Source organism: Cinclus cinclus, chromosome 22 (assembly GCF_963662255.1).
Source record: "Cinclus cinclus chromosome 22, bCinCin1.1, whole genome shotgun sequence".
Classification (NCBI taxonomy): Eukaryota; Metazoa; Chordata; class Aves; order Passeriformes; family Cinclidae; genus Cinclus; species Cinclus cinclus.
The window spans coordinates 5,159,422-5,172,894 of NC_085067.1; the positions used below are offsets into that span (position 1 = coordinate 5,159,422).

The 13,473-nt window shown below is 46.9% G+C and overlaps 1 protein-coding gene across 1 annotated transcript in view; it reads right to left on the reverse strand.

The window, feature by feature from the left end:
- The window catches only part of LRRC75A (leucine rich repeat containing 75A), a 59,561-nt gene that overhangs the window by 13,040 nt on the left and 33,048 nt on the right, over positions 1 to 13,473 (reverse strand). Inside the window, exon 3 of the mRNA XM_062506940.1 lies at positions 4,783 to 4,895. Within this exon, the coding sequence (XP_062362924.1) occupies positions 4,783 to 4,895 (113 nt within the window). The remainder of the gene's footprint in view (positions 1 to 4,782; positions 4,896 to 13,473) is intronic.

Genomic DNA, 13,473 nt, shown 5'->3' on the forward strand with positions numbered 1-13,473 from the left:
CCTCCCTGTGTGCCCTGAACCCCAACAAAGCTCCTCATTTTCTGTGTGTGGAAGAGCCAAATCCCACCAGCCCTGCTGGGACCAGCCCCCTTCTGCTCTTCAGCACCACAAATTCCCAAATATTTCTGCCAAAGCACAGAAAATATTCCCAATTTATTAGGGTGGCTGAGCCCTGTGTGAACCCTACCAAACCAAACGTGTCTCCCAAAGCTTTCCTGTTCTCTCTCCCAAAAATCTTAGCTCATTTCTGTGTCATTCCAGGCCTTCCCATCACATTAAGACATTTATCAGAAAGAATTACTCAGTGCCTGTGGTTACCCCTCCCCATTCCCAGTTATCCAAAGGGATTTCCCATTCCAGCAAACAACTCTGCTGCCTGGGGAGTCCCTCCAGCACAGCCAAGCTGGTGACAAGGGACAGCCACACCTTGCAGGACGTTTTTGGTGGCCATTCAATATTTCCAGAGAAAAGCCTCATCTGCCTTGGCCAGGCTGGGATTTAAAAGCTCCATTTCAGGAGCAGACAGAGATTAAATCCGAATTTCCAGCCCTCAATCACAAAAGTAGTGTAGGACAAGCTCAGAGGTGGCTCTCGGGGCAATTAACAGGAATAAGAGAGTAATTAAGCACAAATCTTTCTGTGCTGCAGGAACAGAGTGGGGACAGTTCTTTAAACAACCACCAGGCAGGGGCAGACAGGAGCTGGAGTTTAGTGCCCATCCTGGGAATGAACTGAGCCACCAAACTGGGAATTCCCCTCCTGAGGACAAGGATTTTTGGGCTCAGGGAGCACGCAGGGTGCAGCCCTTGGCTGTGGTGATGTGACCCAGCAAAACCCAGCAGAGCCACCCTGGCCAGGAGCAACTCTGGCTCTCGCCCAGCTCTAAGCCAGGGCTGAGCATCCCATGGCTTCCCAACCCCTCTTCCCAACCTGGAAAACCACCGGGAACCGAGCTTGGCTTTTCTCCACACCCAGAGCCTCAGCTCATGCTGGAAAGAGCAGAGAGGTTTGGGAATTGCATGTTTTCCACTGCAAAAGGTGGGGAACTCCACCACCACCCCAAATCACAGAGTTCTGAGCATTTGTAGCACCCTCTCTGTGCTCTCTGCTCCCTGGAATATCCGTGGAATGACATCCCATGGACACGGGGTGAGGGGATCACCCACACGCACATCCCAAAGGCTGCAGCTCCCACATTCCTGCTCTCCTGCAGCAGCTCCAGCTCACACACACACACACAGAGAAATGGGATTTCAACGGCCAGGAGACCCTGCACAGTCCTGCTCCAGCCTCCTCCCACTGCCTGGATTTGTGCTGGATGCTCTCAAGGGATCCTTTGTTGCAGGAGCTCCAGCTTCTCTCGCTCGCCCACCAGCTGAGGAGGATTTCCAGCCACAAACATTCCCTTTCTGTTTTTTTTTTTTTTTTTTTTTATTTTTTATTTTTTTCTTTTTCAAAGGGCTTCTCCCACCACGAAAACTCATTTTTAAATTACTTTTTTTTTTTCCCTTTGTAAAGCAATGCAAGCAGGCAGTGCCAACATGAAAGCTCAGCACGCAGCATTCCTGCAGGACAGAAATATTTTGTGCCCCCGATGAAATCAGGAGTGGGATGGTAAAAGATCATTCCTGCCATCAAAATAAGGCTGCTCAACCTCTGAAAATTCATCACTAAATCCAAACACTTTCTGTTCTAACAGGTCTCTGCCCCTGGATGCCAAATGCCATGGAGAACATCCAGCCTTCAGGTAACCAGGGGTTAAATCTGCCACAGCCTCACAGAGCCTCCACATTTCCAAAAGCTGTCCCAAATTATTAATTTTCCTGCTATTGTCAAGGTGATTTCTGATGATTTTACATCAGAGGGTGAAAGGAGTTCAGGCTGAGTCCCAGGTGTCATCAGCAGAAAGGACAAGTGGCAAAGAAAAAAAAGTGAGGAGCTCAGGAAAACCACCTGGAGAACCCAGGAGAAGTGAGAAAAAAAAAATAAATCAGCTCCTGACTTTTTTCATGTGCCAGCACTGGGGGATTTCCATGAGTGAGGGCTGGGAGCTGTGAAACAAAATAAAATGAGGTTAGTGCAGAAAGTGCCACGTTGGCTCAGCCTGGCAAGGACACCCCCAGTATGAGGCTCAGGCTTCATTTTGGGGGTTTCTCTGCTTATTGCAGAACAGCAGCAGAGTTTAAAAAATTCCATGCATTTAGGTCCAGATTGACTCCATTTAATTTCATTTAAAGTGAGCTGCTTCACCCTAAATTCTTCCCCTGCTTCGTGCAGGGGAATTAACAGGAATTGTGTACAAAAAAATAAAAATAAAATAATAATGATAAAATAAAAGTTTATCTGATGTAAATTAGGAGTTACAAGGTGAATATTTGATATTCCTTCAGCTGGTATCCGCTGGCCCATCCTCCCTGCTGCATTCCTGGCTTGTTCCTACCAGGAGAAGGGATGGAGATCCCAGGAGAGGGATGGAGATCCCAGGAGAAGGGATGGAGATCCCAGGAACAGGGAGGGAGATCCCAGGAACAGGGAGGGAGATCCCAGGAACAGGGAGATCCCAGCAGCAAATTCCACACTCACTGGTCTAACCATGGGCTGGAATCGTGTCCCCAGGAAGAGCCAGGCACAGGGAAATGACTTTAGCAGGCTGACTTCATCCTGCTGCTGTTGGCTTTCCCTGATTTCCATCCCTGAATGTTTAATGTATTCTGAGGGAGGTGTGGAGACAGCGAGGGAGAACCAGACAAATTTATAATGTGCCAAAAAAATAAGGTTATTTGGCAGAGTTTTGGGTGCTGTGGTGCCAGGGCTGGGAATGTCTGCCTGGATTTCAGGAGCACACCCAGCCTGGGAGGAGTTTGGATTAGGAAGCACAACCTCCCCTTCTGCCTGGCCAAAAAATCAGCTCCATCTTCCTCCTCCTCCTCCTCCTCCTCCTCCTGCTGCTGCTCTGCTTCCCATCCTCACCTGCAGTGGGTATGGTGGGTGTGGGATGAAGGAAAGCGATTTTCCATGGAACACACACACACGAAAAGGTGGATCTGTGGTATTGGGATGTTCCTGCAACACCTGGCAGCAGGGCTGAGTCAGGGCAATGCCAGCAGCTGGGAATGGGAGCTCACGATTCCCTTGGGCACAGGACACTTGGAAACCCCAGCCCAGAGCAGGATGCTCTCTATAAAATCCCTGTTTTATGGCATCTAGACTTAGCAAAAGACTGACTTCACCTTCCACCTTCCTTCAACTCACAACCACCTGCTAAAAGAGCATCCAAACCAGAAATCCAGGAAAATCCCACCCTCCAAAGCCTGGCTGGGGCAGAATCAGCAGCCGGAATCCCACGCTGACAGACCTGAGGTCACTTCCATGTGGTCAGGGCTCGCTGACAGCCAAAACCTCATCCCAAAACCTCATCCCAAAACCTCACCCCTGCTCCTAAAGCCCTGGAAAACCTCAGCTGTTTGCCGGCTGCTCCAAGGAAAGGTTGCAGATAAATCCTTGCACACCGCTGCTCATCCCGGGCTGGGGATTAAGGACAGGGATTGGTCATTAAAGACAAAGGGGAACAAAGCAGGACTCGATTTTTTTTCCCCCATTTTCAAGGATTTCGCCTGGTTTTGGGGCTGTAAAGGGCTCCTAGAACAATGCCCTGATGGGGCCACGAGGGGTGAGCGTTTTCTTCTATAATTAAGAGGAAACGAGGTTAATTAGCTGCTGGGTCATTACAGCTCCTACACAGCCTGGGAGCTCCAACACTGCCCAGTTTCTGCTGCTTTATTGGGGACTGCAATTTTTAGCCATCAATACACCTTAAAAACCACCAAAAATGTGGGTAACGCTACTAATGAAATACATTTCTCCCCGTTTTGGTCTCTCAGGACAGCACTTTGTAAAGGATGATGAGTCAGATCCTTGGGAGATGTGCTCCTAATCCTATTTGGCCACTCAATCCTTTATTTCCTTGTGTCTTTTTTTTTTTTCCTCCTGTGACCACGTTCCTCCTCTCTCCTTACCTATCCCCGCGTTTTTTATTTGGGAATTAATTTTTTTTTTTTTTTTTTTTTTTTTACAGGATTAATTCCCACTACAGCTCCATTACTACCAAAACTCTCCTGGGACCATGAGCCATCACCTGGCTATAAATCCTGACTCTCCCATGTTGCAGCTTCATTTCTCTTTCTTGCTTCCTTAAGCAAAAATACTAAATCCCATCAGCCTCATCCCCAGGTTTCTCAGCTCTGTGGATCCAGGACGACACCAGATGGGAATGCTCTGCTGAGGAGCTGAATGAGGAGGGGATTTGTGTTATTTTTTTCCCTATTTTCAACAACAAAATTCCTTCTGTGTAAACCACGTGCCTGTACATTAATTACCAGCTAATTAGGAGCTCTTGGAGCAGTTTGGGAGACAAGGGATGTTTGCAGGATGGATGGCTCAGGTTTTCCAGACCATTCCTCCTCCCTGGGCACTGAAGTGCTGCTCTCCTCTGCAGCAGGGAGAGGAAGATGGAAATAGAGGAAAACACCTCTGGGGGAGCATGAAGGAACCATAAATGGGGGAATGCTGCTGAGGCTGGAGAGGAAGGAGGATTCTGGAGGTTGGGACACCCCAGCTCTCTTCCCTTCATCCCGCTGGATTTATTCCTCCTGTCGCTGCGAGCAGCTCCAACATTTGCCAAAACCATCATGACAAAAATCCCTTCCCACTGTGCCCAGCCCCGTGGTGGCCCTGAGAGGTGGCAAAGCCATCCTGGGGACAGTGGCCCAAGCAGGGACTCACCAGGACTGAGGTTTCCTCTTCATGATGCCCTGGCGTCTCCACTGGGAGTGGGGGCTCAGGTGGTAGGTGAGCTGTCTGCAGAGCTTCTCCATGGCTCCCAGGGAGTCCCCTTCCTGCAAAAAACATGGAAAGGACCAGGGTGAGGGCTCTGCAGCATTGCCATCACATCCACGGGATGCTCCGAGCCCGGAGTGGCTCCAGCTGGGAAGCCTTAAGGGACCACCCTAAAAATGCCTTAAAAAGGGGGAAAAAACCTCTCTGATTGCTCAGATTCTGCAGGATTATCATTATCATTATTATCATTATCAATATCATTATTATTATCATTATCATTATTATTATTTTGCCACTAATGTTATTATTGTGGCATTGTTATTATTCCACTGTTACCATTTGACACCACGCAACAGCTTCCAGCACTAAAATTTTGGCAGAGATTGATTAAATTTCGTTAATCATTCGTTACCACCAAAAACTGCTCTGTGAGCTGATGGAGTCTTGGGAAGAGAAAATCTCACAAAAATCTCACAACATTTAATTGTTAGGAAAAATAAAAACATGAAGAAGCACGGTGTCTTCTCAATTTTGACTCAGATTTCCACCCCAAGGGATGCTGGCTTGGAAAACTTGAGCTCTGAAAGGTTCTAAGGATTTGGGTCTAGAAATGTTGGGTCCTAAAATAAAATTTAAAATTAAATTAAATTAAATTAAATTTAAAAAAAAATAAAATAAAATAAAATAAAATAATAAAATCATTACTATCCAGACTGCTTAGTCATGTTTCAGGATTTTCATACACACGATCTGCAATAATTCAAACCTCCCATCCTGCAGTGCCTCTCTTGCTCTCTGAAAGGTCACAGGCAGAGATGAACCTGACTGAAAGATCAATAATGATGAGAAAAGATCCAAGATGTGACGATTTGTGCTGTCTGCCTGGTTTTATTAAACTGCTGCATCATTAGGGAAGACACAGGCATTAAAGAGTGAACCCTACAATAAAGTCAGCCTGGGTTGTTCAGCCACAGGGATGGCTCAGGATTTTTTGGGAAAATCCAGGCAGGAATGCTGAGGAAGGTGCTGCCTCTTCTCTGCCAATTATTGCTGCCCTCACATCCCCCCTGAGAGCTCAGGTTTTGCAGCCTAATTTATGAAATTTATGCAATTTATTCCCCCCCTCACCTCCACATCAGTGGAGCAGGACCAGCCTTATAAAGACATCATAAATATTAAATTACCAGGGAGCAATTGGGATTTTGACAAATCACTTGGGGGTGTACAGGGAAACAATTACAGCAGGGTAAAAAAATAGAAATAAAATAAAAAAAAAAACAAAACACAACAACCACAAACTCAGGACATCTCTGCAGGTGGCTGGGACAGAAATACCAGTCAGGGTTTGTGGGTTTTGACTCTGCTCTAAGAGTGAAGCCTTGACATAAACAGGGGAGGGTTCATTCACAGACATATCATGGTGATTCCCATTCATCATAAACTGATTTTCCAGCTGATTTTCCCCTGATAATTCTGCACCGAGGGCAGGGGATCCCAGGTTAAAACTCCAGATCCAGGGATCCCAGCAGGACACGGGGCATGGAAAGCCCTGGGGAGCAGGAGCCACTTCCCACCCTAGCCTCTGATTCCCAGGAAATCTGGGTTTGTAGGAGCACATCTCAGCTCTTACTTTTCAACGCCTCGTTCACCACCATGCTGAACCCAAAATCAGGGTTTTAATCCCACGAATTTTCATTATTCAGGCATTCCCACTGCAGACCCTGTGGCAAGAACCTGCCCCAGGTATGGATGAGCCCTGAGAGGCTCAGCCTGTTCAATTAACACTGAGAAAATTAAGCAAGACATGATTTTATCTCATGTTTCCCACTGGAAACCTTGGAAAAACAGGCAATTCCTTCATCAGAGCCTCAAAACATTTTGGGAAGGCAACACTGCCAGCAACACCTTCCTGGCTGTGAAAGCACCAGCCCCATGTGAGAGGAAAACACCAGGGATTTTGACACCTCCTTATATTTTTATTTTTATTTTTATTTTTATTTTTACCCACAGTGAGCTGCCAGGTGCAAACAGCTTTTCATGTCTTTCTTTTTATTTTTTTTTTAATGATTATTATTTTTAAGCATTGCAGCAGCCCCTGAAATAGCAGATCCACCCTCAGGGATGAGTGGGGGTTTCCAGCTCTGAGCCCTCCCTGTTAAAACTGGTGTTGAAAAGGAAACAATGCTCTAAAATCGTGAGGGGGAAGGATATTTGCTGACATTTTGTGCTGCAAATTGCCCCCAAAATAACCCTGGAAGAGACAATTCAAGCTGTCTCCAGCCTTATCTCAGCTGAGCTTCTGGAGAAGTGAAATGATTCACAAGACCAATGTGGAGAAGCCAAAAAGAAAAAAAAAAAGTTAAAAAAAATTTTTTTTTTTTTTTGCTGGTTCAGATTTGCCATGGTCATTTTGCCTTCTTAATATGAGGGGGGTTTTTTTGTTTTTTTTTTCCTCAAGCAGCTCCCAGACCTGCAGATGGCCAAGGGAAGCTCAAACCTGAACTTCCCATCAAACCAATTCCTGAAGGATTGAGCCCAAAGGAGTTCAGCCCATCCATGGTGGTGCAGGGGATCTGAGGAAAGATGCACGAACAGCACAAGGAATATTTTCACCCTTTCTCCACATCAACATCCACATCCTTCCACAACCACCCCAGCCCTTTCAGCCCTTTTTTATTCACAAGCTCAGCTCCCAAGCCCTGCAGGTCCTGGCACACTTTTATTTTTGGGGGTTTAATACATGATTAGGAGCACATGATTACTGTACACATCAACTCTGTAGATAAAAACCCCAGTGAGAAATAAAATTCCCATTTCAGAGCCCTCCTAAGGCACAGCATGGGCTCCTTCCTTCTGCACATCTCATTCCCATGGTTGAGACACAAACTCTGTGCTTTAGGAACCCTCATTTTTTAGTTTTTTTACCCAAATTTCTGCAATTCCTCCCCAGGTCTGGCCCAAACTCGTGTGCAGGAGAAGGGACTTTGCTGCTGCCCTGTCAAGGGCTCCAAACAAAAGCTTTTCCCTGCTCCTGATCCCAGTCTATCAGGAAATAATTGGAGCTGACTGACACACACCCTGGTGGGACTGAGCCCAAGACCTTGTTTGGAAAAGGAATCAGCTTCAAAATCAGCTTTCAAATCAGCTTAAAATCCAGCCCAGCTCGTGCTGGCAAGGTTTGAACCTCGCTGGGGAATGGGGAGAGGGATTAACTTGGAGGAGGGATGATGCCAAGAATTCCTGTGGGATGCTCCTTTTGCCAGGGGATAACATCCCTGCTCCCCACCCAAGCCTCTGCCCTGCACCAGCAGCACCCTCAGGAATGAGAGAAAAAAAAAGCCACAAACCCCTCTGGGCAGACCCTGCTGCTTCCAGGGGTGAACAGCTTCCCACAATATCAAAATCAATGCCAAAAGCTCTCCCTGCCACCAGCAGTCTGCATCACATCCCTTATGGAAGGTCAATATAAAACTGATTTTTTGTGGTCAGAGAGCAGGAAAACTTCCACCTGCAGAGCCTGAATCCCACAGCGCTGGGTTTTGGGAAACCCCCAAGTGCCCTTTCCATGGAAAAGACAACAACCAAGCAGAAAAATTGCATTTTCTCACCACCAGAGCCCAATTCCAGCAGCAAACGCTCCCGAAATAACCCACAGGAAAGGCAGCACACAAGATATGGCTCCTCTAACATCACACAGGGGGTGGGAACGTGCATTTTTTGATCTGGTTTTCAAACTCTGAGAGGAAAACTGCATGGCAGGGCTGGGGAGATGGGGCAGACCAACCACACACACAGAGCCCAGCCTTCCCAGCTGATGCTGCTGACAGGAAAGAGGTTGGGATGTGCCCTTTTCCTGAGCCTTGTGCTCCCAACCTCATTTATCCAGCTGATAAATGCTGGAGAGGAGCCCTCAGCTGAGCTCCTGCAGATCCATCAGCCACACATCTGGGAATATCCATGGATTTGCTCCCACTGCACCTCTACAGCTCCTGCAGGGACAGAGTCCTGGGTCCCACACAGCAGAAATGCTGTGGGCAGCACCTACACTGATCCCTTAGGATTTAACTTTTATATTTTTCATCTATTTGTAATCCTGCAGTTCTTTAGTGGATAACTCTAAACTCCATATCCAGTGTGAGCTGCTGCTCCCATTTTGGGCAGACTCAACAGTTCCTCTCCAGGCTGGGAATCAAGGACATCTCACTGCCTCAGGCCATGAGAAATGGAAACAAAAATGAGTTGGGGACAGCAAACTTGGGGTAAATGACTTCATTACCTGAAGCTGTAGTTGGAAGATTAACCCCCAATATGCAAATGGACCAAATTTATAAAATTGTGAAAATCCATGACCCGTGGTCCATTTTTGGGGGTAGCCCCTGAGGAGTTTGATCTGCCTGAAATGCACCTGAAGGCCCTTCAATAAATATAAATAAACTGCTTTTTTTTTTTTACTCCCTTAATTCTGTCCGGCCTCTGTTTTTTGGTAGCTCAAAAAGGCATAAAAAATCAGCTCCTGGCAGGAGCAGAAATGCTGCTCAGCTCCCTCTTTCCCTTCCATCCATGCTGGAAAGCTCTGAGGAGAGGCTGTGCCCTGCTCAGCAGCTCCAGGCAGCAACCTCAGGATAACTCAGGGAGCTCCCAAAGCCCAGCTTTGCAAGACTCAGCTCAGGGAAGCAGTTTTTGGGCAATGCCTTGGCTCCCACTGGCTCGTGTCCTCTCCAAGCTGGCAGAGCCCCAGCACAATTCCTGGTTTTTGGATGAGTCCTGGAGCACAGAGGGCTGAGAGCAGAGGATTTCCCTGCAAAGGGCCCCTTTCCCCATCACTCCCGCTCTGCTCCAGCCCTCTGCAGAAGGAGAGGGCTGGGAGGAGTTTGGGATTGATGGGATTTGAATCCCTTAACAGATTTCAGCTGGGAATGGGATTCCTGGCACTGTGCAATCCACAGCCAGCCCCGCTCCAAAGGGATTTGTTCAGCAGGGAACACAAGGAAAGGAGGCACCACACAAGCCCTGCCTGCCCCCATAAAGGATGGGGTGCCCTGGGCATGTGCTGGGGACCACCAGCTGCTCTGGGTGAAGAAATGGGAATTGGGCAAGCTCAGGGATAAATGGGAGCAGGCACGGGTTGGGATTGGGATTCGTGTCCCGATCCCACTTTTGCATTTGCAGCTGAGTTTGATACAGAGCTCTTTCTCAGGTGAAAACAAAACATCAACGAACCCTCCGAAAATCCTGGTAACACTCCCAGTGCCACAGAAAATCAGCCATTGAATAAACAAAGCTGAAAAAGAACATTAAAAAAACCTGCTAAACCTGTAGGGAGCCCTGATCCTGTGGCTGAGGCATCACCCAGCACCTGCAGGACACTTTTCACCAGCCCTGGGCACTGCCCTGGCTTTTCTGCCAGGCTCCTTGGGAGCAGAGGGATTTCACCACGGAGAAACAACCCCGGGATGAGCAGGGCTGTGGCTCCACTGGGGATAAATAAATAACCCTGAGGTCACTGCCTGCCCTCCCTGCATCACCACATGGGCAAGGACTGGCTCCCCGGAGTGGATCTCAGGGCTGCTCCAAAAGGAGAGAGCTCAGAGGAGGATGCAAAGCCTGGTGATAAAGATGCTATTGCAAATTAATTTGTTGTCATTAAAAAAAAAAAAAAAAAACGAATCCCTGGGAGTGGGCAGAGCCCTGGGGGGCTGCACCAGGGCCAAGCACCCTGGAAAAGAGGCCAAAGTAGATGATTAAAGAGCCTTGGAGAAGGATTCCTGCTGCAGCACAGCAAGGGAGTGACCCAAATTAGAACAATTAACCATTGTCTGGGGGCTGCGAGGAAGCAACAGGTTTTTTTGGTTTTTTTTTTAGGCATTATTACACAGTTCCCACATTTCTGTCAGTCACAATCAATCTTAAAAAAAAAAAAAAAAAAAAAGAAGTGTTGTCGAGCAGATCTTAACTATGAGAACTCCCTGGCCTTCCCAAATCACTTAAAAATTAAGTAGCTTTTTTTTCTCCCTCCCCTTCAGTGATTCTTTTAGATGACTTTTCACACTTGCAACATCCCTTTCTGGATTTGCAGCTGTGAGGCACGAGAAGCTCTGTCCAGGCACAGACCACACTGATCCTGGGAACACCATTCCCATTCCCTGCGCAGGAAATATTTGGTGTGGAGACTCCTCAGCCAAGATTTTTGCTTTTCATGCAGTTCAGCAGACAATGAACCTTAAAGTAGGACTTATTACACACCTGAAAAATAAAGAGAATGACAGATTTCCTTCCAAATCCTCCTCCTTGGGTTTTTGTTTTGGTTTGTATTTTTTTGTCTTGGGTGATCAGCTAGGACAATAGGATACTAGATTGGATTATTAAGCAAAAAATCCTCAAACAGTTGAAAGACAAAAAACCCCCATGTTCACAATGATAAATGGAATTATTATCCAGTTAAACAAAGGCATAAAACAGTGAGCCATGCCCTGGGAAGCCCCAGGGGAGAAAATCCTCAATGCCTTTAATGTGTATCCAATCAGTTATCCCAAATTAGCAGAAGGCAAAGAGAGCAAATCCCCAGGAACTCGAGCTGGGGTAAGGACAGACCTTGGGGTTTGGAAAGGATGACAGCAAAACAGAGAGGAAACGTGAAAATGTCCCCATGGGTGAGGGATTCACACCCTGTGAGATCCCTAAAGTGGGAATGGAGACCCCAGATGCTCCAGGGAGCCCCTGGAGATTCTCAGGGAATCAGGGGGTGAAAGCCCCAGTGCAGAGGGGATGAACCCCCCAAACCCAGGACAGAGCTCTGCTCACCCCAGACCTGCAGCTGTGGCCCCAAAATTGGCTTTTCCTGCTTTTCCTGCTCCCCCCCACATTTAATGGGATCCGAATTTACGACTCTTCCCTTTTGATGTTGTCACGAGGGGCTGAAGTCATCTAATGATTTTCTGCTTTGCTTTTTCCCTTCCCTTCCCTTTCTTCTTTTTTTTCCCTCCCCCCTCTGCTTCCAGAGCATAGGGCTGAGCTCAGCCTATTGTTGCTTGCAGACATCTGTGCTGCAGCCAGTCCCAGATTTCCCTCTGGAAGTCCTAATGGAGTTTTCTCCAGCAAATCCTGGGAGACCAAGAGGTAGGAGAAGATTTAAATCCATCATTCCCCCAAAACATCCCAGCAGGCAGGAGGTGAACGCAGGGATTGGTGATTGCTCCTACCTACAAACCCCATCCAGGTGTGCAGGGAGGATCCACCCCAAATCCTGAATCCCAAATCCCAAATCCTGAATGCCAAATGCCAAATGTCAAATTCCAAGTCCCAAGTGCCAAATCCCAACTCCCAAATGCCAAGTGCCAAATCCCAAATCCCAAGTGCCAAATCCCAAATCCCAAATGCCAAATCCCAACTCCCAATTGCCAAATCCCAAATCCCAAATGCCAAATCCCAACTCCCAATTGCCAAATCCCAAATCCCAAGTGCCAAATCCCAAATCCCAAGTGCCAAGTGCCAAATCCCAACTCCCAAATCCCAATTGCCAAATCCCAAATACCAAATCCCAAATCCCAAATGCCAAATCCCAACTCCCAAGTGCCAAGTGCCAAATCCCAAATCCCAAATCTCCCCTCCTGCAGGGCATGAAAAATCCCACTGGAAGAACTCTCCAGGGAGGTGTCCTTAAAATATCACCACGAGGGTGTTGCAATTCCCCTTCCCTCATTTCAGGCTCCTCTGGGAAGAGGATCTGGCGTGAGGAGGATGAGGGATGACGTGGGTGATGCCCAAAGGGAAGCAGATGTTGGCACAATGGAATGATAGAACCCAAAAATAAATTCCAAATAAAGTGACAACGTGGCTTTAGGGCTGATCAGTTTGACCACCCCGTAGCACGGAGCAGAAAAGCTTTTGAAAATAAATCATGTCTGGTTTAATTCAAATTAAAGAGGAACTTAAGCAATTTAATAAAGGCCATTTTAATAAGAATGAGAGGGGTTTTTGGTCATATTTTGCAATGATCACAGTGGAGCCACAGGGCTTACACACAGAGCACCAAATCAGATCCTGCATCACCCATTTCAGGGGGTTTTTTCATCTCAACCTACCCCAAATATTAGGAAATCATGGTGGTTTGTGAGAAATTGTACTGAGAGAACATTAAGAGATGCACAGAAACAGAAATAAAAGACATAAAAGCTGCACAGAAAGGATGCAAACCCAGCAAACAGATCCAGAGGCTGTTTGGATAGGGAATGCTGTCCATAGTGGAAACCTCACTCCCTTCCTTCTGGTTTGCTTGGATAAAGGTTTTACCACCAAAAAATTCCCTCTTAAAGAAGGTAAAAGAGGAAAAAAAGAGGTAAAATCTGTGGTAGCAGAAATAAAAGCCAAAGAAAAAAGGTTTTTATTTCAAGGAGGAGAAGAACCAATCTTCTATCAATAAAAAATTAGATTTTGAGAAAAGTTTATTAGAAACTCCACTGAATTTCCCATCCAGCTCCCTTTGGCACAGGAAGGAACATTTTGCAGATGCTGATCAGAAAACTCACCCCATCACCTGGCAAAACCCAAAACCAGCTACAAAACCATCCAGTGAAAATCCAAACCCGGGTCTGCAGATAAGGACTGCACAACAAACTGAAAATGCTTTTGCATTTTAAG